Source organism: Geotrypetes seraphini, chromosome 4 (genome assembly GCF_902459505.1).
Source record: "Geotrypetes seraphini chromosome 4, aGeoSer1.1, whole genome shotgun sequence".
NCBI lineage: Eukaryota > Metazoa > Chordata > Amphibia > Gymnophiona > Dermophiidae > Geotrypetes > Geotrypetes seraphini.
Window position 1 is genome coordinate 275,045,956 of NC_047087.1, and position 26,513 is coordinate 275,072,468.

Sequence of the window (26,513 nt, forward strand, 5' to 3'; positions counted from 1 at the left end):
TTCAGCAGTCCTCATCTGTAAGTACTCTTGTGACAAAGACGAGGACAATTACAAAAAACATCCTCTTAAACAAAGCATAAATTGAAGCCATGCCGTCTAGACAGAAAACTCTGATGTTTCTGTCTGGCTTCTTTGCCAGTATTGGATCTTTCAGTGTTATCTGTGTGGTTCTTGGAACCCAGAACTGGATCTCCAGTGTGATTGTTTACAAGGATGACAGTTCGAATGGTACTGTATACATCACTTATGGACTCTTCGAAGGTGTATCTGAAAAGGAAAAGCTGAATGGCGGTGGGTTTTCAGAGAGGGCAGAACCCTTCCAAGGTATTCATTTAATTCATTTTGCCTCTAAGTAACACAACAATATCTCGGTCAACTAGGAAATGCAGACCTAAAGTACTGTATCATAGATTAAATTACTTGTAAAAGTTGACTTTGATTAGAAATATTTATTTTTTGATACATTGAAGTCAAATACCCAAAATGTGCTTGAATTCTGTTGCCTTTAACTTATAATGGATAAATATTTTCAAGCAGTAGGTCAACTGAAACTCTTAAACCATCTCCAGTGTCAGTATATGTTTATAGTCACACAGAAACAGAAATGATGGCAGATTTTTTAAAAACCAGTCTGTACATTCATACCTACCATGTTTCCTCAAAATTAAGACAGTGTCTTATATTAATTTTAGGCTCCAAAAAGGCACTAGGTCTTATTTTCGGGGTATGCACATGATCATCTCTCCCTTCCTCTCTTTCACCACAATTATTTCTCTTTCCTTTCCCCCACATGTGCAGCATCTTTCCTCCCATACCTCGCGCAGCAGGACCCTTGCCCAGCTTCCCTTCCCTCCCTCCCATCCCTCGCGCAGCAGGACCCTTACTCAACTTCCCTTCCCTCCCTCCCATCCCTCGCGCAGCAGGTCCCTTACCCAGCTTCCCTTCCCTCCCTCCCATCCCTTATGCAGCAGGACCCTTGCCCAGCTTCTATCCTATCCGCCCTTCCATCCCTCGTGCAGCAGGACCCTTACCCAGCTTCCCATCCCTCCCTCCCATCCATTGTGCAGCAAATCCCTTGAGCGAGCACCGCCCCCTCCCCCCCAGCACCCTCCCCTACGTTACTGATGATGTCATCAGTAACATGGCAGTGAATTCATGGGCAGACAAGGCCGAAGCAGCCTGTTAGAGTGCTGCCGGCCCGATGCTGCTTAGGGAGGTAAGTAAGGATCGCCGAGGGGTTCTGATGAGAAGGAGGGAAGGATGCACGGCAGGTGCTCGGGGGTGTGTGTGCGGGTGCTTGCTCAAAGGTTCTGCTGCACAAGGGATGGGAGGGAAGGGAAGCTGTTGGCGAATCCCTGGACTAGAGCTTATTTTAGGGGTAGGGCTTATTTTTGGTAGGTCTTATTTTCGGGGAAACAATGTATTACTGAGCTCTACAATCCGTTTTTCTAACTCAGAGATGTTCTTGTGTATATCCCATGCTTTCTTGCATTCTGATACAGTCATCATCTCCACTACCTCACTAGGAAGATGTTCCATGCTTCCACCACCCTTTATATAAAGACATATTTCCTTAGTTTACTCTTGATTCTATTCCTTTTCATCTTCAACCTATGGCCCCTCATTCCAGAACTCCCTTTTAGTTAAAAGAGGTCTACCACCTGAGCATGTATACCATTGAGATATTTAGATGACTCTATCATATGTTAGGTTAGGTTATGTGCAATCTTATATCCTTCTGAATCCTCACAAATCGAAGCTCTAGGTGGGCTACAAGCAGCTTAGAATAATTTTTCCTTTCCTGCTTTTTTTCCATGTTAAGATCTTTAAATCTAACATAGAAACATGATGGCAGATAAAGGCCAAATGGCCCATCCACTCTGCCCATCCACAGTAACCATTATCTCTTTTTCTAAGATCCCACGTGTCTATCCCAGTCTTTATTGAATTCAGACACAGTTTTTGTCTCCACTACCTCTTTCGGGAGACTGTTCCCCACATCTACCACCCTTTCTGTAAAAGAGTATTTCCTTAGATTACTCCTGAGTCTATCATTTCTTCATCCTATGCCCTCTCATTTCAGAGCTTCCTTTCAAATGAAAGAGACTTGACTCATGCGCATTTACGCCATGTAAGTATTTAAACGTCTCTATCATATCTCCCCTCTCCTGCTTTTCCTGCACACAGCTTTAATGGATCGGTTTTTTTCCAACTGGCATTTTTATCCATGTATCTTTACCATAGGACTTCAAAGGGACCCCTGAAGAAGACATTCTGTCGAAACACGGACCTTGTTGGGTCCAGGTTCCAAAGCTTTTCAGTGGACTGCATCCTAGAGGTTTTTGTGTGATTTGCCAAGTTTTAATAGTAATAAAGTCCATCTCAGGAACTTCATTTCTCCACATTGTTTTTTGTTTCCTCCAAAGTGTACATATTGAGATCTTTAAGTCTGTCGCCTTATGACGAAGACCACACAGCATTTTAGTAGCCTTCCTTTGGACCAAAACCATCCTTTCTATATCTTTTTGAAGGTGCGGTCTCCAGAATTGCACACAATATTCTAAATGATATCTCACCAGAGCCTTATACAGGGGCATCAATACCTCCTTTTTCCTATTGGCCATACCTCTTCCTATGCACCATAGCATCCTTCTAGCTTTCGCCGTCACCATTTTGACCTGTTTGGCCACCTTAAGATCATCACATACAATCACACCCAAGTTCTGCTCTTCTGTCATCACCCCCTAAACTGTACCGTACCGTTCATACACAAGTCCAAAATGAGATCTCACCAGAGAGTTATATAGGAATCACTATCACTTCCTTTTTCCTGCTCTCTCCCTGTGCAATTTACAACAGAAGCTGCTCACAACAAGGCTTTTGTATTAGAGGTTTTCAATCATTTTGGGAGCAAATCTATAATTGAGTGCCTGGCTATTCTATAAAAAAAAAATGTAGGTGCCTATTTTCCTTTTTCAGCAAAAATACATGCCTATAAATTAGGCATGAGCACTTTTGCCAGCCACAGAGCTAGTGTAAGTGTGTGCATTTAAGTGCTGGAGATGTATGCAAAACATAAATCATTCCCAGACTCTGCCTATGTTAAAACACCCACCTGGATAATATACTGTACAGTGTGCAGCATTTGAAAGTCACAAAAACCAGTACCTCAGAAGAGATGGTGTTGTGTTTTACCAGTTGACAGCATAGTAGTCCTTTCCCTATGTGTGTGCATATATTTACTCACAACACTAGGAGGGTGCTTAAATAAAGTATCCACTGCAATAAACACCCTTAGAGAACTTCAAGATCCTCAGTAACACGACTCTGTATTGTTCGTCACCGGATCTAATATTTTATGGTAAATAGTCTTAAAGCTTATATAAGCTTTAAGACTATTTACTATAAAATATTAGATCCGGTGACACTTATATAGCTTTTATCAAGGAGCATTAAAGCTTATATAACCTTTACTATATAAGTAAATAGTCTTAAAGCTTATATAAGTCTTAAAGCTTAAATAGTCTTAAAGCTTATATAAGTAAAGCTTATGTAAGCTTATATGGTAAATCTTATATAAGCTTTAATGCTCCTTGATATAAGCTATATAAGCGTCACCAGATCTAATATTTTATAGTAAAGAGTCTTTAATCTTATATAAGCTTTAAGACTATTTACTATAAAATATTAGATCTGTATAAAAAGTTTTTGGAATACAGAGTCATGTTACTGAGGATCTTGAAGTTCACTAAGGGTGTTTAGTGCAGTGGATACTTTATTTAAGTACCCTCCTAGTGTTGTGATTTGGAAGAGAATACCTTAAGATTCATTTATAAAGGTGCGATTCTATGCATATATGTACTGTCATACACAATTAGACTGACTCCTGATGCAGGCACTCTTGTTGAAACACAGTTGTGTCAAGTCTTGTTATCCCATTTATTGATAGCAAGTAGGACTGTCCTCTATGTGATTTAAAGAACTTTGACTTCTTTAGGTTGTTTTTTGCACTTAGTGATAGCAGCATGGATTGTCCTCCATTTTTTGTGTATTTTTGAATAAATTGAATCGATAGATCTTCTAGACACTGGTCTCCTTTTTCCTCACTAGCTTTAACATAAGAACATAAGCATCGCCTCTGCTGAGTCAGACCACAGGTCCGTCATGCCCAGCAGTCCGCTCCCGCGGCGGCCCTCCCAGGTCAATGACCTGTAAGTGATCTTTTACTTAAAAACATTTTGCTCTGTATAGTATCCCTCTAATTGTACCCTTCAATCCCCTTTTCCTTTAGGAAATCGTCCACTCCCATTTTGAAACCCAAAATCGTACTCTGCTCTACCACCTCCTCTGGAAGCGCATTCCAGGTGTCCATCACCCTCTGAGTGAAGAAGAATTTCCTAGCATTTGGTCTAAATCTGTCTCCTTTCAATTTTTTTGAGTGCCCTCTTGTTTTAGTTGCCCCCGCCAGTCTGAAGAATCTGTCCTTCTCTACTTTCTCTATACCTTTCATGATCTTGTAAGTTTCTATCATGTCCTCTCTGAGTCTCCGCTTCTCCAGGGAAAAGAGCCCCAGCTTCTCTAGTCTTTCAGCATATGAAAGGTTTTCCATGCCTTTTATCATTCTTGTTGCTCTTCTCTGGACCCTCTCAAGTATCGCCATATCCTTCTTAAGGTACGGCAACCAGTATTGAACGCAGTACTCCAGATGCGGGCGCACCATCGCTAGATACAGTGGTAGGATAACTTCCTTCGTTCTGGTCGTGATACCTTTTTTGATTATGCCCAACATTCTGTTCGCTTAATTGTTTTATCCACCAAAACCCCTAAGTCCTTTTCTAAGTTGCCTTCCCCCAGTAATATCCCCCCCATCGTGTAGTTGTACATCGGGTTTCCTTTCCCTATGTGCAAGGCTTTACATTTCTCTACATTGAAGCTCATCTGCCATTTATTTGCCCACTCACTCAGTTTGTTCAGGTCCCTTTGCAGTTCTTTACATTCCTCAACAGTACTAACTCTACTGGAGAGTTTTGTGTCGTCGGCAAATTTTATAACTTCGCACTTCGTCCCTGATTCCAGGTCATTAATAAATATATTGAACAGCAGCTGTCCCAGCACTGACCCCTGCGGGACGCCACTCGTGACCCCTTTCCAGTCAGAGTAGTGTCCCTTCACTCCTACCCTCTATTTTCTGTCCGCCAGCCAATTTCTGATCCATCTGTGCATGTCCCCTTCCACCCCTGGTTCCACAGTTTCCTTAGTAGGCGCTCATGGAGTACCTTGTCGAAGGCTTTTTGGAAGTCCCGATATACGATGTCTATGGGGGGGTCACCTTTGTCCAATTGTTCGTTTATCCCCTCAAAGAAGTGCAGTAGGTTCGTTTGGCATGATCTTCCTTTACAGAAACCATTCTGGCTTGTTCTCATCAGGTTATTTTTTTCTATATGCTCATTGATACTGTCCTTGATTAATGATTTGGCCATCTTCCCCGGAACTGAGGTTAAGCTCACCAGTCTGTAGTTCCCCAGGTTGCCTATCGATCCTTTTTTGAAGATAGGTGTAACATTTGCTAGCCACCAGTCCTCAGGGATTAACCCTGTTTTCAAGGATAGGTTGCAAATCTGCTGTAGTAACTGCGCTGTTTCGTTTCTGAGCTTTTTCAATATCCTCAGGTGGATTCCGTCTGGGCCTGGAGATTTGTCAATTTTTAATCTATCTATCTGTTTGAGTACGTCCTTGAGGCTTACCTCCATGCATGATAATTTTTCCTCTTGATTCCCCTTGAATAATTTTTCCAGTTCCGGCACGTTGGATGTGTCCTCTTTTGTGAAGACCGATGAGAAGAACGTGCTTAATCTGTCTGCCACCTCCTTTTCCTCCTTTACCACTCTCTTCCTGTCTCCCTCATCCAGGGGTCCCACCTCCTCCCTCGCCGGCTGTTTTCCTTTCACATATCGAAAGAATGGTTTAAAATTCCGTGCCTCCTTGGCAAGTCTCTCTTCATACTCTTTTTTTGCTTTTCTGACCACGCGGTGACATTCTTTTTGATGCTTCCTGTGCTCTTTCCAATTTTCCTTGGTTTTATCCTTTTTCCACTTCCTGAATGATTTTTTCTTGCCTCCTATCACCTTCTTAACTTCATTGGTTATCTATGCTGGGTCTTTTGCTTGATTCTTTTTGCACCTTTTTCTAAGTCTAGGTATATACAGGTTTTGCGCTCCGTTTACCATGTCCTTGAATAAGGTCCAGGCTTGCTCCACTGTCTGTGTTTTCCTGGAGCTGTTCCTGAGTTTCCTTTTCACCAATAGTCTCATGGCATCATAGTTCCCTTTCTTGAAGTTAAACGTTTTTGCAATGGTTCTCTTCCCCTTTGGCATTCCTACTTCCACTTTGAACTGGATCATGTTGTGATCACTGTTTCCTGATGGTCCCAATACTTCCACTTCCTGGGCAGATCCTTTCAGCCCGTTGAGGATTAAATCCAGAATAGCTGTCCCTCTCGTTGGTTCCTTGACAAGCTGTTCCAAGAAGCAGTCCCGTACAGCCTCCAAGAACTCCGTTTCCTTTGAACATTTTGAAACTCCATGGCTCCAGTCTATCCCGGGATAGTTGAAATATCCCATAACTATGGTGTTTGCGTTTTTACATTCTCGCCTCATCTTGGCTCTTAGTTCTTCATCCCTTGCTTCTGTTTGCCCAGGTGGGCAGTAGTACAGTCCCATCTTTATCTCGGTTCCCTTTCTTCCTGGTATTTTAACCCATAGTGATTCCAGTTAGTCATTTGTTGCTGCTGTGTCCACTCCGGTCGAGTGAATGGTATCCTTTCTGGTGTGTCCTGTCTCTTCGGTAGAGCTTGTACCCTGGCAGTGCTATGTCCCATTTGGTTTTCTTGTTCCACCATGTTTCCGTGATCGCTATGATGTCTAGATTCTCATCTTTGGCCATGATTTCTAGTTCCCCCATTTTGTTTTTCAGGCTTCTTGCATTAAGGTACATGCAATTTAGGTCTTGATATTTTTTTCTTCTTGTTATTTTCCCTTGCGATTCATTTTTCTTTCCGTCCACTTCCTGCCCTGCAGACTCCTGATTATTGTCTCTCCTGTCATCCCCTTGTGGTACGTTCTTATTTTCCTCCTTTTGTTCCTTCCCTTCCTCTTGTTCCAATTTGTCTTCTCCTTGTATTACACTCCTCCTAACCTCCTCTTGATTCGTCCAGCTCCGTTGGTTTTTCAGCTCCTGTTTTGTGTCATTTGTGTTTTCCCAGCGATTTCCCCACTCAGTATCATTTTGGGATACTGTCTTCCGAAACATCGATGGCTGGTCAACTGTCGGCTTTCCCCATCTTCCTAGTTTAAAGCTTGCTCTATTCCTCTCTTGATGTTGTTTGCTAGTAGTCTAGTTCCCGCCATGCTCAGGCGTAGTCCATCTCTCCTGAAGAGCTTGTTTTTGCCCCAGAACGTTGTCCAGTTCCTCATGATGTGAAATCCCTCTTCCTCACACCATCTCCTTATCCACACATTTATTGATTGTAGTTCCGTCTACCTCTTTACATCATCCCTTGATACTGGTAGGATCTCCGAGAACGCTATCCCCTGGATCCTCATCTTCAGCTTCCTTCCCAAGATCTTGAACTGTTCGGTTAGTGCATTCCTGCTGTAGTCTCTCCTGGTGACATCATTTGTCCCAACGTGGACTATCACTGCCGTCTCTTCCATCACTGCTCCTTCCAGGATCCTTTCAATGCTGTTGACGACGTCCTTAGTTCTTCCTCCTGGGAGACAGGTCACCAGCCGATCCTCTCTTCCACCTGCTATGTGACTGTCCACCTGTCTTAGGATCGAGTCTCCCACCAGGATTGCAGATTTCCCTTTTTTCAGCCTCCGCTGTGGTCGCAGATCTGTGTCCTTGGTGCTCTTCGTTTCTTCTCCCTCTAGGCATTGGTAGGATCTTGCCTTTTCTTCCGGCGAGTTTCCTCCATGGGATCCTTCTGCCTTGGTGACAGATGGTTCTTGTCCTCCGTTTAGTGCATCTTCCTCGTTCCTGCGCTGCTCATGTTCTTGTTCTTCCACTCTCCTGTAGCCATCCTCAATGAACTTCTCGAGTTCCCTGACTTGTTCCTCGATGTGCCTCTCTCTCATAGGGTCTTTGGCTGTCTGGAACGGGTCTTCTGAGATGTAGAGTCCCTCCAGTTCCCGGATCCTGTGCTTCAGATGACTGACTTCGTTCTTCAAGCTCTTCAGTTCCTGACATCGTCCGCACACATACGACTGCCTATGAGGCTTTGTTGTCCTTTCTGTGTTCCAGTAGATTTTTGATCCACTCAGGCCACATTCCCAACAGGACCCCTTACAGTTTCTACATATTATTGGCATTAATGTGTAAACTGAGCCATTTCTGAAATTGCCATTTACATGTGGATGTCATTTTCATTAGTAGATGCCAGAATTTCCATCTGGAAATTGTGAGTAAGGCTTCTAAAAAAAACCTCTTTAATGGTCTTTGTGAACAGCAGAAAATCTGGATTGTCTTAGTCTATTAAAAGGTTATTCAAGCCCTGTTTTACTCTGTCCTCTGGAAATTAATTTCACTACATAATCTTTTGCATGCCTCTGAAGAAAATCATGGTCAAAGAAGTTAAGAATTTGTCCAAGGTTATACAGTAAGAAATTCAGCTTCAGTGACCTGTTATATTCACAAACTCATCCTTTAATGGGTTCATATCTTGATTTTTATATATCTATTTAAACTGAGCCCCAATTTTTGAATTAGCTTTGATATACACATCAATGTATTCAGTAAGTTTAACATATTATTTCAGCAAAGTTGATCAACCATTCCAAATATGGCTTTTTTAATAGGGATCTGTATTCAGTTTGCTAGAGTTTCTTAATGTAATGGATGTTAAGGAGCTCATAATCAAAAAAACTAAAACGTCTCAAAAAAATGCCTAAGTCGGCACTTGGACGTCCAAGTGCTAATTGAAATAGTTTTCATGGGCATCTACTGAGATGTTTCATCCACTGTGTATCCAAAGTTCCAGGGGGTATGTTGGGAGGCATGTTATAGGCATATTTTGGGCGGGCTTAACTTGGACGTCTTGCAGCGATTAATCAAACCTTTCCTAAGATGTCCAAGACAGAACTTAGACTTCAAAGCTAGACCTGTTTTAGAAGCTTCTAAGTGCCACAAAGGTATCAAAATTGACCAGATGACCACACACACACTCCCCCCACTGCTCACTGACTTCCTCCCACCCCCCAAAATCTGAATAAAAAAGTGCATTTTTGCCTCTAGAAGCACTTAGTATGGGAAAGCCTAGGAAGCATCACCCAGGTGTAATAAGTAATCTGATGGAAAGGCTAAAACCATAGAGAGGAGGAGCCAGGCCCATAAGTCACTCTAACCACTAAATTTATGGTGGAAAGTGTGAGCCAACCAAAACCCTATTATATTGCTATTTAGGTGCCACCTGCAGCCATAAGGGCTATTGGGGTATTAGACAGATGGATATACAGTAGTAGTTTTGGCGGCTCACCATAAATTAGAAAGGGGTTATGGTGAGATGTACTTCTGGCACCCTTTATGTGAAGTTCACAGCAGTGCCCTCTAAGGTGCCCGCTGCTGTACTGGCATGTGAGCCCTGGTGTGGGGTGGGCAAACCTCCTGACTGCAAAGAGCTAGGCGGAGCCCGCCTTGTGGTGCGGGCAGGCAGGATGGCAAAGCTACACTAAGAACATAAGCAACGCCTCCGCTGGGTCAGACCTGAGGTCCATCGTGCCCAGCAGTCCGCATTGCATTCCTGTAGTAAAGGCAGCAGCAAACACAAATTCAGTGTTGAGCTTGTCAGCTACACAGGCCCTACTGAAGCCCCACCCCCTTGCATGAATGCTAGAGAATGAATTTCTGTTTGCATCCACATTCTGAATATAAAGGTGTCTTGGTTACTCAAATGAGGAGGAAAGGAAGAAGAAAAGAGAGAGAGTTGTGTCTGATGCTGGTCAGCTAGTCAGGGGATGGGAAAAAAGACAAGGTTGCAGAGCAGGAAGTGAAAGGTCTTGTGAAACTTGTAGCACACGGAGAGCTGGAGAGAGAGAGAGTGTGAGAATTGTTGTAGAAGGGATGAGGAAAGCAGAGAGAGAGAAAGAGAGAACAAAATAGAAATTAGGAGATATTGCTGGGTAGAGGATGTTGGGGTAGGGGTGGGAGGGGGGGTTCATTATATCCTTAATATGCACAAGAAAGATCTGTGTACAGTACAAATAGTATCCATGCACATATTCATTAAGGGACTACTGAAAATCTGACCTATTTGCACTCCTCAACAACTTTCTCTGATATATACCACTAATATAGGGGGTTGATCATTACAAAAATAGCACTGATGTACTGTATCATTGCTGCCTCACATGATGACTCCTTCATTCAGGTATATTTTCTCCTTTAATGCAACACTGGTTGATACCCATGGAAATTCCCTGGGTCCCCTCTCTCTAATTCCTAATTCATGGGCTCTGTGCTGGGCATTCCTAATCTAATCTAATCTAAACCTTAAGTTTATATACCGCATCATCTCCAAGAACTTAAAATAGTGGGTAGAGAAGAAGAAAAAAGGATTACATGAACTTATGTGTAGAAGGGGGGAGAGAAAGGGGGGAAGGATAGAGCTACAATTTGCTGAAAAGCCAGGTTTTCAGTTGTTTGCGGAATAACTGAAGGGAGCTCAGGTTCCGCAGCGGGGTGGTGAGGTCGTTCCAAAGACCTGTGATTTTGAAGAGAAGGGATTTTCCCAGTTTGCCTGAATAGTGGATGCCGCGTGGAGAGGGGAAGGCTAGTTTAAGCCTTTGGGCAGTTCTGGAGGAGTCGGGACTGAAGGAGTTGAAAGACAGTGGGATAAGAGGAGGCAGGATTCCGTGAATGATCTTGAAAGCCAGGCAGGAACATTTGAAATGGATTCTGGAGATTATTGGGAGCCAATGAAGTTTGGCAAGGAGTGGGGAGGCATGGTCAGACTTGCGTTTTGAGAAGATCAGTTTGGCTGCAGTATTCTGGATTAGCTGGAGTCTTAGAATACTTTTTTTTGATAGATTTAAGCTTTTCAGTACTCCCACCCCTCTCTTCCCTGCCTGATCAGACGAGCAAGCTTTCTTTCTCCTGTGGCTCTCTCCTGCCCTCTGGCACCCCACTGTACCATCTTAACTTGTCTTTGGACCTAACCCAAAAGACATTGAAAGCCCCCCTCCACTCTGGTAGCCCAGGTGCTACCCTGGAGGAGAGAGGTCAGTTGGAAGGATATCATCACCTTGGTGTGGTAAGAAGTAGAGAATGACACAGGTATCCTTAGTTAACCGCACGACGGGGACAGAGTTCATGGGAACAGGAATAGAACTTGCAGAGATAGGGATAGGTTTTGTGCCCGTGTCATTTGCAAATTTAAACTCGAGACTAGTACCAGTATGTAAAAATTTAACACGTCGTAGACAATTGGCAACTGAATTCAATGATTTAAAAAAACTGCAGAAGCTGCTTTTGGATTTAAATGAACTATTGTGTCTTGTCTGCTGATCAGATTCCTACCACCTGCAATGTCCTTCTATCATGTGTGCCGTTGCTCAAGCATCTTACTGTTACTGCAACAGATTCATCCATTGTTGCTGGCATCAAGAAGCATTTTCAGCATTTAACACTTATTTTCCTGTTAATCCACTACACAGTTTAGGTTCTCTTCTACACCCATGTCTGAAAGACAATCCAATTACCTTCCCAGATAATGTAAAAACATAGGCAACTGAATCTTTGGGAAGGTTGTATCAAACTGAGACTCAAATGGAAGGCTCTATTTGTGATTTTTAAACAGTTTAATAAAAAGATTTAAATATAAAATCATAAGTGATCGAAGCTTGTACAAAGAAGAACAGAGCCCATGTACAAAGAAGAACAGAGCCCATGGGGGCGGGGACAGAGACAGAACCTGTGGGGTCGGGCAGACCCTATAAGGTTTAGACAGTGCTGGAGAGTTGTCAACTGGCTTGCTACATGTGGGTACTAATGACAAAGGAAGGTGTAGAAGGGAAGTCTGCAAGTCAAATTTAGGCTTTTAAGTTAAATCTGTTTATTGAATTTTAGCAAAAATAAAAGATACATCTAAGTCCGTTTTGGGCCTAAGTAGCTAGTCACCCAAAGTTGGACATAGGAAAAGATCCAGTTTCAAAAAATACGTCCAACATTTTTTTTAATCGTCTAACTGTAAGTCCAGCTGTCTGATCGTCCAGACTGCTAAGTCATCCATCTTTATACCCCTTTTTTGATCAAAAATTCGTCCAAGTCAAAGGGCTAGATTCACTAAGCAAGCCTATCGTGTACTGATCGGTTTGTGACCCCTTTGTGACCCGATTTCCCTCAGACCTATGTAGCGATACTATACGTTCATGCAAATGAGTGGAATCAGCATGCAAAGCACGAAGGACGCGATTCATAACACTTTTTTCATGACACACCGACTGTCTGGCCGATCAAGAACAAGCGACTTGTCGCTTGTGTAAAAAACTCTCTACCCCGATTCTCCTGCTTTGGCCGCCCTGCTCTCTGCCCCAATCAGGCTTCTCTGCTCTCTGCCCTGCTATTTTTTTGGTGAGGCTCCACTCGGAGTACTGCCTGCCCTGACTCTTTCTGGCACCCCCGACTCTCTTGCTCTCTACCGCGACCTGCTCTCTGCCTGCCCCGACTCTTTCTGGCACCCCCGACTCTCCTGCTCTCTACTGCGACCTGCTCTCTGCCTGCCCCGACTCTTTCTGGCACCCCCGACTCTCCTGCTCTCTACTGCGACCTGCTCTCTGCCTGCCCCGACTCTTTCTGGCACCCCCGACTCTCCTACTCTTTACTGCGACCTGCTCTCTGCCTGCCCCGACTCTTTCTGGCACCCCCGACTCTCCTGCTCTCTACTGCGACCTTCTCTCTGGCTCTCCTGCTCTTTGCCGTGACCTGCTCTCTGCCTGCCCCGACTCTCCTGCTCTCTGCTACCCTTTCCTGCAGCACAAGCCCGTGGTTTTAACCCGCTTTAAACCTGCAGGTTAAAACCAAAGGCTCGCACTGTGGGGAGGGTGGCAGAGAGCAGGAGAGTCAGGACCAGTAAAAAAAAGTAAAACAAAAAACAGACAGCAGACACATGCGCAAACCATGCCTCCGATTGCCCCCATTAGAATATTCTTGGTTGCAGAATCCATCGGACCTGCCCGGATCGGTCATGGATCTGTCACGATCGGGCAGGTTAGTGAATTTAGCCCCAAAACACCTAGAAAAGACCTTTTGGACGTGGGCGGGGTCAGCAAAGTGATGGACTGGACACCCAAACATTGCACCAGAGTAGTGAGGTGGTACCTTATAGGGCACTGCTGTGAACTTCACAAAAAGAGTGCCACAAATACATCTCACCACAACAACCTTATAGGTCATGGTGAGCCCCCCAAAACACCCCCAGAACCGACTAGATCCACCTGTCTACCACCCCAATAGCCCTTATGGCTACAGGTGCCACTTATATGGCAGTACATAAGGGTTTGGGGGGTGCATATGTTTCACCATGCATGCAATGGTTAGAGTGGCTTATGGGCCTGGGTCCTCCTCTCCATGATTCACTAGCCCACCCCCCAGACCTCTTAAGCCACCTCTGTGCAGCTCTACTAGGCTTTCCTATGCCAGGCTGCCAGGTGCTGATATTCTGGAGGCAGATATGTAAAGTTGTTGTTATGATTTTTATGGCAGAGGGGGAGGGGAGGGCAATGATCACTGGGGGAGTGTGTAGGGGTCTGTACTTTGTCCCTACAGTGGTTATCTGGTCACTTTGGATACCTTCTTGTGACTTAGATCTGGTTTTAGATGGCCTAAGTCACAACGTCCAAGTTCCGTCTAGGCAGTATTGTAAAACTTTTGGTTATACATGCAGTACGACTAAGTGTAGGACGTCCCACGTCCCGCCATCTCCACTCCTCCTATAATGCCCCTTTTAGCTCTGGGTGTACTGCAGCACTGTGAAGGCTTAAGTCATTTTTAGATACATCTAAAACCCGGTTCGATTTTCGGCATTTGGATGACTTGTCTCACTGATCGTCTAAGTGCCGATTTAGGCTGGTTTTTAGATGTATTTATGTTTCGATTATGAGCCCCATAAAGTTCAAGAAAGTCATCGAAATCATTGACACATATCAGGAAAGTTATCTATGAATTGGTAAATTAGGATATGATTATTTAGACAGTTTGCAAGTAAATGTCAACGTGCTTCCATAAATTACGGTTAGAATCTGTTGGGTGAAAATGGAGGCTTTTACATAGAAAGTTGAAATCCAGAATCTTCTTAGTAGTAGTGTCAGAAAAACACCCTGTTCCATAAGCAAGAACCCAGAGGAAGGCAGAATTCCGGAGTATCAATGAGTGGGTGAGACGATGATGTAGAGAAGAAAGATTTTGGTTTGTTAGGAAATACAGCGTGAGGCAAAAAAGTAACCCCCTAGAGTTTTTTGTTTTCTCAGCAACTGCTTGAAATCTCAATGGGAAATTTTACAGTTTTATTTATTGTTACTATCTACGTTCATGTGCAGAGTGGAATGAGGTTAGCTTTAAACACGGTGAAGTTGCAGACTTTTTAGCATGCCACCCAATGATTTTCACACATTCAAAAATGTTTGCACTGTAAAATTACATCAAAAACCTACTCTGACAGAGTAGGTTTTTGATGTAGTTTATTTAGCTGACATAAGTTACCTTGTGTGTTGTGCAAGTGCACTGCAAAATTGCCATTATTTAAAAAAAACAAAAAAACACCAAAAACTAGGGTACCTGCTTACTGTTTATTTATTTAGCCCATCCTCCAAAAGAACCCAAAATGGGTTACAGGAGTACTTACACAGTATAGTCAAGACAATTATGGACAAGACGTATTTGGAAAGCTAGTGGTACAATGATAAGAGTTAAGGTAAATAGAGAACATCAGAGATACGCTATAGTAGTAATAAACAGCTGAGGTACGTACATTAATTTACATGTTATAGCAGATATAAACATCCGAGGTACACTAATCAGCTATAGTAGATATGAGATACTCTAATTAACTATACATGCCTTGGTGAGGAACTTAGCGTTATGGCCTAGCTTATGAATTTATCTGAGATCATTTAGGCTTGGACTTTTTCATGATGCTGGGTTTGTGAAGAGGAAGGTTTTAATGGCCTTCCTAAAGTGCCATAAGTCGTCCAGCTCTCTGATAGATGGGGGGATGAGATTCCATAGTTTGGGCATGAAGTGCGGGTCTGCGGACTGATTCTGTTTTGAGGGCGCGTCCAGGGGGTAGGGTTAACGATGTCATAGTGATGTAGACTTTTGTAAACAATAATTTGAATATGATAATTTACAGATAACTTCTTTAAAGCATTTCACTTCAGAATGACAATCATGGGCAAGGTGTTGACAGAGGATTTAGGATGGCCTGCCATAGGGACCAATTGACAAGGCTGTTAAGAACTTCCAAAAGTGACTAAAGACTTATGTTTATGCTGGAGGTTGACACTATGAGCGTTCACAGTGACTACAAGATTCTAACACATTAATAATTGTCTCATTTAAATGGCATTATTTCACTGTGATTTAGCTTGAACGTTTTTAAGGCCTAAAATTCACTAGGTAGTAACACTAAGATTTCAATAACACCAGCATAGATTAAAATAATTAAATGTTTAATAGTAATTTGTAAATAGGATGACTAAATATGTAAAATTTCTTACTGCAATTCAAAGCGAATGCTGAGAAAACGGTAAAAAACTGTAACTTACTTTTTTGCCTCACTCTTTAGGTAACATATTGAAAGGGATGGGTTCCATCTTAATTAGGGTAGAATCATGCTGTTGGCATGAACATTTTTAAACTGTAGCTAAAAGCAGCTTTTAACATAGATCATGAGGGCAAGCTGACAGTCATTTTGGAGTGCATAGTTTGGAATAATGAATCCTTGAAGGGTACTTACAAAACAGAAGAGTTGGGTATCCTGAAAGAGAGGTTGCAATAAAGACAAAAGTAGACCAGGTGCTTTTAAGGAAAAAAGCAGACAGAGTTGAAAAATTCCAAATTACTTCTGAATCTGGTGCTCACAAATGGAGAAAGTGTGTCTAATGTCTGGCTGGGTGCCCACCTTGGTAACAGTGATCATCATACGGTATGGTTTGCTTTAAAAGCTAAAGCGGAGTGTGGACACACAAAACTCAAAAGACCTGGATTTCAAATGTGCTGATTTTAGTAAAATGAGAGCATTCCTGAAGAAAGAACTGATGGGTTTGGAAGGATATAAGCGAAGTGGAAAGACTGGTCCAAGGTGAAAGGAGCTATTAAAAATGACAACTGAACTCTGTAAGGAAAGTTAATAAAAACAAGAGGAAAATAAAACCATTATGGTCCTTTAAACAGGTGGCTGAAAAAATAAAGGCAAAAGAGGTGGCATTCAAGGAATACAAAAGAACGCAAGAAGAGAAACATGGAAATGAGTAACGGATGAATCTCAAAGAAGTGAAGAGAGACACGATTGGCGAAAACACAGGGAGAAGAAAAAATGGCTAGAGAGGTAAAATGAGGAGATGAGACTTTTTTCAGGAATATTGGAGAAAGGAGGAAGACTAGAAATGAAATTAGACCAAAAGATGCTGAGAACAATGTGGCAAGTGATGAGGAAAAAGCAAATGTGCTTAGCAAAATACTTTTGTGTTCATGGAAGAGAGGTCTGGAGAAGGCGGATTTTAGAAATCATTTATGTTTTGCTTTTAGTGCAAATGATCTATACTGTGATTCCAAGTCAAAAAATAAGATGGGAGTGTTAGACTGTATATCACTGAATGAACAGATTGAGATAATAGGCACCTCAAGAGACCTAGCAGGAGGACAAACAATTTATTTATTTTAGTATCTATATACCACTTATAGCCCACGTGGTTTACATTCAGGTACTCAAACATTTTCCCTATCTGTCCTGGCAGGCTCATAATCTATGTAATGTACCTCACACAGTGGAGGATTAAGAGCTAGATTCCCTAAGGACACTGATTGTGTCCCAACCCCGACCCGATTCACTAACCTTCCTCCCGATCCAATCCGCGCATGCCAGTGAGGGGAAATGGCATGCAAATTAGGAAGCAGACAAGAAGGAACACCGACTGGGCTGGCCGATTCTAAAAGAAGCAACAGCTGAGGACCAGTCGCTCACATCCCTACTGACTGTCCTGCCCCTCAGAAGCAATTTCTCTCCTTGCTCTCATGCAAGCAATGCAACATTAGACACATACACACAGAAAAGAAAGAGCGATACAAGGACAGTTGAATTGGAAGGCATTTCTTATTCCTCACCCATGAAATTCAGAGCAGGCTTAAAGAAGTTGCCAAAAGACTTCCGGATGCCACTAGTAAGGATCTTGCCGCCCTGACTCTCCCGCTCTTGCCGCCCTACCCTGCAGTGCCAGCCCGTGGTTTTAACCCACAGGTTTAAAGCAGGGCTGCACCACAGTGTGCTCTGTTAAGTTCCAGAACATGCTGCAGTGCAGCCCCACTTTAAACCTGCGGATCAAAACCATGGGCTGGCACTGCAGGGATGGGTGGCAGAGAGCAGGAGAGTCTTTAATGATTGTGTGCTGGGATTTCCATGCTGCAGTAGTCTCAAAAGCTGCTTTTTCTCATTTTGCTAAGCTTAACAGATAACGGGCTCGCGAGTATAAAAGTAAAAAAAAATTATTTGTTCATGGAGAGCAAGCGCATGCGCAGACCATCTACAGGCAAAGAAGATAGTCTGCGCATGAATCAGGATTGCTGTGCCTGATTGCTCTGGGGTCAGTGTGGGGCGTGCCTCCGATTGTGTTCATTTGCATGCGGACACGTCGTGAATTGGTTGCCTGGCCATGGATCGGATCTGTGAGATTAGTGAATCTAGGCCTTAGTGATTTACCCAGGGACAAAAGGAACAGCATGGGATTTGAACTCACAACCTCAGGGTGCCAAGGCTGTAGCTCTAACCACTGCACCATATTCTCCTGTGATAGCAGGAGTACAGATTATATTGCAGTCATAAAGTGGATCAGATTATTGGAGGAAAGGTACTATGGGGCTCATTTTCAAAAAAGTTAAATGTCCAAAAGAAGGCATAAACTGGCACTTGGACATCTTACTAGTTAAAACGTCGGTATGGGCATTTTCGATACTGACTTTCTAGACTTCTTTCTGGTCATTTTGTCTTTGGTGCATCTAAATCTTAAGAGGGCGTATTTTGGATGGGATTAGGGTGGGCTTAGCACTTGGATATTTTACAGTGATAATTAAACATTTTACAAAACATCTATGGCATAAGTTGGATGTTTTGGGTTAGACCTGTTTTAAAACAAGGGTCAAAAATGTACCCAAACTGACCAGATGACCATTGGAGGGATAAAAATATGGCCCTCAAACATTCCCCCAGTGGTCAGTGACCCCCCTCCCCTCCCACCCGCAGTACATTCCTCTCTATATAACAGCAGCATATGGTATGGGAAATCTTAGTAGAGGAGCAAGCAGGTTTCTGGGGTAGCCTGGTGGGCAGTGTAGTGAGCCATAAAGATAGGGACCCAGGCCAATATTCCACTCTTACCCACTACTGTACTGCCCTATAGGTGTTACCTGCAATCATAAGGGCTATTGGGGTGGTAGACAAGTGGGTATAGTAGGTTTTGGACGGCTCATTTTATATTTAAGGGGGTTACGGTGAGATTTTCACCTGGCACCCTTTATGTGAAGCTCACAATGCCATCTAAGGTGCCCCACTGCTCTAGTGGCATGTCTGTGTAGCCAGTCCATTAAAAATGCTGTCCCCTTCTAGGTGCAAATGATTTGTTTGGGCGTGTTTCATCAGGATGTCTTATTTTTCGAAAATGGCCAAAAAAGATAGATGTCTTGCTAGGCTAAGATGTGTAGCAGATCATTAAAAAAACAAATTAGATGTCTTGTGGGTTCAAAAATGGCCATTTCTTCCACCCGATATTTGGGCATCTTGCAGGAAACATCCAAAGTTAGACTTAGACGGTCTATTGAAAATGCCCCTCCACCTGATTAATTCTACAGTGGGTGATAAATTTAGAGTAATTGAATATATGTCCCATGTTTGCACATATACATGCAATCACCCAAAAACTGCCAAAATGCTGGTCCGTACATACACATTTTAAAGACTGGCATATACATAGGTGGAGCCTAGGCAGAGCATGGGTAGGACTGACGTGCATAACATATAGAATACTATAACTGATGCACATAGCTCTGGCATTTAGGTGTGAGCACTTCCACCAGCTCTAAAGTAGGTGCGTACTTCCCTTAATAAAATAGACACATTGAGGGCCATTCTCGATAGTGCATCTAAGTCCAATTTGGACGTCTTGAGAAATGTATCCAAAATTCAGGAGGTGAAAATGTCCATTTTCAAAACCACTAGAGGTCTATCTTTTTTTCTTGGTTTAAATTGCCTATCTAGACATCTTGGCCCATAGTGGAAAAAGAAGAGGAGTCTGGCCATTCAAGGCCTGTCACTCAACATTTACAGAAGGCCTGTAAACATTTGCCCTCACCTGGGAGATGGTGAAATCCATAAGCAGCCAACAGAACCCACTGAAGAGCACTAGTTGCCCAATGTTCCATTGTATAGGAGAAACTAAGGGGTCCTTTTATCAAGCCGCTCTAGCGTTGGACATTTCATCACGTTCTAACCCCCGTGGCTGGCTAAAAAGCTAACACCTGCTCAATGTAGGCGTTAGCGGCTAGCGCGGCAGGTGGTTTAACGTGCGTTAAACTCCTACCGCAGCTTGATAAAAAGACCCCTAAGTCTAAGTCTACTTGATATATATGCAAAGATATGTATACAGTAGGGGAAATGCTTGAAAAACGATGTTGGAACACCTTTTAAATAAAGACATACACGAAGAGAGGGAAGGAGCATGATTTGGACACCAAAAATAACAAATACCACGACAAAGAACTCATTTCAGAATTTAGGAGCAGCAAGGAAAAAGTCTTAGCCAAAGGTATATACAAGAGGGACCTTCAAAAACTTTCTGCACTTTTATTTTTTAAACACTATTTATTAAGTATCTTGAAAGCAAATTCCATCAGTACCTGCAAGGTGAGCCAGCTTGCTTGACTGACTAGTCACATGATATTCTACGACAAGCCCTTCTATCACTTCTCCCGCCCCAACCATTTCCCGCAAAAATATGAAACTGTGGAAACTTTTTGAAGGACCCTCATAGTTGGATATGAAGTAAGCGATAGAGGTAAGATGTAGAGAATTGAAAACAGATCCAGAAGGGGTAATGATCCAGCGGAGGGAATCAGGGAACAGGGAAGGAGTGGATGTCAGGAGTATATTTCTAAATAGTAAAACAAATAATAAACCAAAACATCCCAGAGCCTGAAGAAATACAAAGTTATCAAGGTGTGCAGTTCCAGAATGGAGATTTCATACCAGGTCTGGCCTTCTGATACCTCTTACTTTGAGACATTAGGGGACCTGCAGTAATATATAGCAGATAAAGACCATCATGGTCCATCTAGTCTACCCAGTAAGGCAACTGAAATCAGACCTGCTCTACTATGCAGAACATGCAGGTTATCTCCTCTGGGCCTTTGTTTAGGATTGTACCTGCCGATCTGTGCAGGTTATGCTGATTTCAATGAATAGAATTAGAGACTGCAAATATACCACACTGCTTTGGGATAACATAACATAAAAATTTATTTCTATATTGCAAATACCTTGTGGTTCGATGCGGTGTACAAAGGAATAAAAAAACTGAACAATAAAAGCAAATTGCATTTAGATCAAAACCAAAATTTGGTTTAAACCCAAAATTTACCAATTTTTACCATATCTGAATGTACGCCACTTAAATATCTTTCAGGCAGTATAAGAAATGTAAATTAAAGATGTAAAGCAGAAGAGCGCTGAAGATCACAGTATATTCCTGAAATATTCTAAGTGCAAAATATGTGAAACTCCAACTTAGATGAAAAGCACTATACCAATATAAACAATTCCATGAACCCTTGAAGGAGTCAACTAACATTAAAAATGTCTTTACGTGAGAATTTCAGCAAAGCACTACTAAAATGGTAGGTGGTCTTCATCATAAGGTATATGGCGACAGACTTAAAGATCTCAAAATGTATAACTTTGGAGAAAAGGAGGGAGAGGGAAGATATGATAGATATGTTTAAATGCCTACATGGCATAAATGCACATGAGACGAGTCTCAGTTGAAAGGAAATTCTGGAATGTGGGGGCATAGGATGAAGGTGAAAGAGGATAAATTCAGAAGTAACTCCAGAAAAGACTTTTTTACGGAAAGGGTGGTGAATGCTTGGAATGACTTCCTGGTGGAGATAGTGGAGACAAAAAGTGTATTTGAACTCAAGAAAGCATGGGAAAAATATGTTGGATCTCTAAGAAAGAAGAGAGAATAGTAGATGGCATGGTTAGGCAGACTAGATAGACCACATGTCTTTATCTGCCTTCATTTTCTCTGTTTTTCTGTTTCATTTTATTTAATTGGCTTGCAGCTGCAAACAATGCAAAATATTATTTTATAATCAGTGCTGAGCAGGTAGGCAATTAGGGAATGTTGTGGACCTGAAATGTGCTCTGTACTGTAATTTATAGCCACTTCCTTCCTTGTAGAGGAAGCAGGTGCATATCTGTCCTATGATTGATACTTGTCCCTTTCAAGGCAAAAAAAAGAATTAGCAAAAATCCTGGCAGTCTATTTAAACTTAGGACAACTGTTGGGACTTGTATGGTAACGGGTGATGAAAAATCCCATGAAAATGGTTTCACATGCAAAATATTTAATAAATTCTACAAATTCTATCCAACTAAACAACTCCTCTGCAACTCCATGCACTCTTAATTGAGAAAAAATAACTATGATATGAATACTAAAACTGGCATGCTCAACTGCTTTTGCATTTTTGATTGGAATGGCACATACAGCTCTACTATGATGAAAACTGATAGAACACCTTCTCCCCAGGCATATGTGAGAAGAACATTTCACACCTGCTTTTCTATAAAAGACTCTGGCAAGAGGAGGAGAAACGAATGCATTAGCTCAAGAAGTGGTGTGAAAGTGAAGGAAGCAAAATAGCCTCCTTAAAAACTGGGATAGTGTAATTCTGTGCAATCTTTTCTAAGGGGCCCTTTTAACAAACAGAGGTAAAAAGTGGCCTTAGCATGCCCTTATGTGGGTCATTCCTGTGTGCTAAGACCATGTTTGCCAATGGGATAAAATGGTGGAACATTACCATGTGCTAATTTAGTACATAGCCATTAAAACATATTAGCTCCTGAGCCCTTATGGCCACCCATTATGTAGGTAATAAGGGCCCACGTGCTAAGCTTATATGTCTTTAATTTGGTGACACGGAGGGAAATATTAATGTGCTTTAAATATTTGTTGCATACCATACATTAAAAGCCATTCTTATTTTTAGTCTTAAAGAGACTGGAGGGAACTGGTAGCCCTGAAGCTGTACACATTTTGATTATCACACTGCTGGCTCTTGGCCTGCTCTGCTCTGCCATGAGTTCTGGAATTACAATGTACAACAGCGTAAGCAACCCTTACCAGGACTGCTTTGGGCCCATTGGTCTTTATACATGGAGTGCTATAAACGGTGAGTAGGAAACATATTGCAACTAGCGCGAAAGGCATTTTCAGAAAGTGGGAGAAATAAAGGAGCAGAATCTGGCATTCATTTACATTTGTACATGAGAATTCTTTTTCTTCTTAAAATGTCCTGGAGAAAAGCAAGACAAAAAAAAAAAAACAACAAATCTACCCTAACCCTAGAACAGGGGTGAGGGGAAGAGACAGCTTTTCTCCCTATTTTGGTTTTTTTTTTAATTTCTGGAAAAAAGCAAGACATAATTGGCTAAAATTTGGTGATTTCAAATAAGAATTATAGAAGCATAATTAATTATGTTTGACTTAGAGGTCAATGTAATGAGCTGTGCATTAGAACTGTCTACTGAGCTTCTGTGCAGTTTCCTAATCAATGTATTAAAATAAAGTTTTACAGATAATACAGTAGTGCTAAACAATGTGCTAACAGAAAAGAACAGCATACACTGCTGTGGTAATATACAGTTTTCTGCATGGAATGGAATATGTTTTTTCCTTCTCCTTTCCTGTCAGTGGAATGAACCAATCCCCATTCAGTATTTTGTCCTTTATAGCGATTGGCCCAGTTCCTGACAACGAATCAAATGACAGGAAAAGAGAAAGAAAAATGGCTTCCCCTTCCCCCTTTACAGAGGTTCTCAGATGCAGGGACCTCCCTGGTTTGGGCACCACTTAGTGTATGAGGAGCCACAAAAATGGGGTATCAAAGGGAGGCCACCAGTCGGTATAGGTAACAAAAACAGCCTTTATTTCCACAGATGATAGTGGGGAAGGACTCGACATGATCATGTTTCAACTGTAAAGCTTGTGTCAGGAGTCAATCCAACCTTACTAAAAGTCTTCAGTATAAATAACATCTGTGTTATCTTAAAATTCCAGCATGCATCCCATTTGGCCATTTTCATGCTTTTGCCCCCTAATGAGATCCATAGTAGGTATGGTTGGGGTGAGGGGTTAGAGTGTCTACACTGGAATCATCAGGAGGGTTCTTGTTGCTGGGGGGGGGGCTTGGGTGGTGGTATTGGATGTTTTGGGGAGCTGTTGGTTGGATGTTTTAAGAAGGAAGGTGTTTCTCGGAATCAGTTGCCTTGGACAGCATCAAGTTCTTTAGGATAGTGATTCCCATACCTGGTCTTGGAGGCATCCCAACCAGTCAGGTTTTCAGGAGATCCACATTGAATGTTCATGAGAGATATTTGCATGCACCGTCTCCACTGTACGCAAATCTCTCCCATGAATATACATTGTGGATATCCCGACAACCTGACTGGCTGTGGTGCCTCCAGGACCCAGGGAATCACTAGCTTAGGAGAAATGTTGGGCAGTAATATTACTGGTATTATATTACTTTTAAAAGTAACAAGTAATTGTAATGATTGCTTTCATGCAAATGTAATAAAATAACTCTTAAGCATTACTTTTTCCGCTAATGAGACCATATTGAGATTGAATGGAAGGGATTATCAGATAAATTCTATTAAAATACTTGGGGTCATTTTGGATCATCATCTAACTTTTGATGATCATATTGATTCACTGGTTAAGAAATGTTTTTCTTTCTATTGTGGAAACTCCGTACTATCAAAAAATACATTGACTCTGTATCTTTTAGATTGTTAGTACAATCCTTAATACTGAGCATCCTTGACTATTGTAATATAGTATACCTTGGTTCTTATAAGAGAACTATCAAAAGATTGAACATTATTCAGAACTTGGCTGTTCGTCTAATTTTTGGCTTAAAATAAAACAGACCATGTGAGCCAGTATTATAAAAAATTGCATTGATTACCTATAGAAGCCAGAATTATTTTCAAGTTTGCCTGTATCTGCTTTAAAACTTTAACTGGTTTGTCTCCAAATTATCTTTCCTATCATTTTGAATTGGCTCATATGTAAGAACATAAGAAATGCCTGCACGTAGATTTCATTTGTTCTCCTTTCCCTCACTGAAAGGCTGTCTTTACAAGAGATTTTTGGAAAGGACTCTTTCTTTTCAAGCGGGTAAAATGAACAATTGGTTAAGTGAAGTCATCTTGAAAGCTTTTCCTTACCAATCCTTCAGAAAATCAGTAAAGACCTATCTTTTTGATAAATTTGTATTTTTATGATTACGCTACTATATTTTCTACATTGTTTGTAACTTCGCTGATTTTCAGTTGTCTCTTTATTGTGAACCGCTTAGAACAGTTGTGGTATTGCGGTATACAAAAATAAAGTTGTTATTATTATTATTGATTATGATTTAATAATGTCTGTATTGAAACCATCCCAGGAAAAGCAAACTCTGTATTGTAACACCATTACAGAAGCTCATAATAAACTGCTCTGAATTGACTCCCCCAGTCATTAAAAACAATAAATAAACAATTATTTTATATAGTCACGTCAACTTAATGTATTACTTGTATTAAAAATGTAACTAATAAGTGTAATATATTAACTTTTACAAAATAATGTGGGCAACACTGCTAAGGGGGTAATTGAGGGAGTCTGATCTGGGCCTTTACACCTGCTTCTTCAAGAAGGCACTTTTGTGTGCCATGGGACAGGTATAAATGCCCTCTATATTTTTTTCCATTCATATGTAAAATGTGGTGACAGCACTATTGTAGGCTCACCCAGTGGCGTAGTAAGGGGGGACGGGGGGCAGTCCGCCCCAGGCGCCATCTTCATCCTTCTCTCTGCCCCTCCCACTCCTTCCCTGCCCTTCCTTCCTCCTCTCTGCCCCTCCTTCCTCCTCTCTGCCCCTCCCACTCCTTCCTTGCCCCTCCTTTCTCCTCTCTGCCCCTCCCACTCCTTCCCTGCCCCCCACTACTGCCCATGGCACTTTTCTTCCCCTGTACCTCATTAACATTCTTGGCGCAACCCCAATCTGCTGCTCGCACCAGCGTCGACTCTTCCTCTGACATCAATTCCTGGACCCACGCCTAGGAAGTGATTTCAGAGGAAGAGCCAATGCTGGCACAAGTAGCAGGCTGGGGTTGCTGCTCACGCCGTGAACATTTAATGAGGTGCAGGGGGAGAACAGCACGCACAGCAGGAAGGGGCGGGGAAGAAGTGGATGGGGGGCAGAGAAGAGGGTAGGAGAGGGGTGCCACCGCCCGGGGCGCCTCTCACCCTCACTATGCCACTGGACTCAGCCAAAACTCTCCTTCTCCATGACTGTACCACACTTCCTGGAAAAACCAAATGCGCATCACCATATACATAACCTGTTCCTTTCTAAAATTGCATTTACACGTATACATCAGTCTACACGTGTAAATGGTATTTACCTTTGGAATTGCATCTAAATTAAAGGCCAATATGTAATAATTGTATTTTAATTTGTTTATAGATCATGAATTTGTGATTGTACTCCATCTTGGGTGCCAAAAAGGGCAGATAAATATAAATATGTATTTTTTTCTAATTCTTCCTAGGTTTTTTCTCCTTCTTGGCTATGATACTGTTTGTGGTGAACACAGAGGCATGCAAGCAACCATCAAAGTTGGCACACAATAAATATAATAGAATAGAGCTGTTAGATGCTCAGAACTCTTATGGCTATCCATTTTGGCTATTGCTCCTCATTATTATTTTAAATATTGCAACCATAGTGATAGTGTATTTTTATCAACATGCACGGTACAGCAAGAAGAAGAAACAACAAAGGCCTATGGAAAGTGAATCCAAAGATGTTATTTTATTCTGATTGTACAACAACAAAAAAGAACTTATGAAGTACAGTAAAACCTTGGTTTGTGAGCATAATTCGTTTCAGAAGCATGCTTGTATTCCAAAGCACTCGTA

The 26,513-nt window shown here is 42.0% G+C and overlaps 1 protein-coding gene across 1 annotated transcript; it reads left to right on the top strand.

Annotated features, from left to right (window-relative positions):
* Positions 1-26,513, top strand: CLRN3 (clarin 3). Its single transcript, XM_033940758.1, has 3 exons — positions 1-324; positions 22,528-22,710; positions 26,144-26,513. Exons 1-3 carry the CDS (start codon positions 90-92, stop codon positions 26,413-26,415), a joined length of 690 nt encoding a protein of 229 aa, XP_033796649.1. The 5' UTR covers positions 1-89; the 3' UTR covers positions 26,416-26,513.

Bases quoted from the DNA above. Each gene is read 5' to 3' on its own strand.
- CLRN3 (XM_033940758.1), top strand. From the start codon at position 90: ATGCCGTCTAGACAGAAAACTCTGATGTTTCTGTCTGGCTTCTTTGCC. The intron at 325-22,527 runs GTATTCATTTAA...TCTTATTTTTAG, and splicing joins GAGGGCAGAACCCTTCCAAG to TCTTAAAGAGACTGGAGGGA. The intron at 22,711-26,143 runs GTGAGTAGGAAA...AATTCTTCCTAG, and splicing joins TACATGGAGTGCTATAAACG to GTTTTTTCTCCTTCTTGGCT.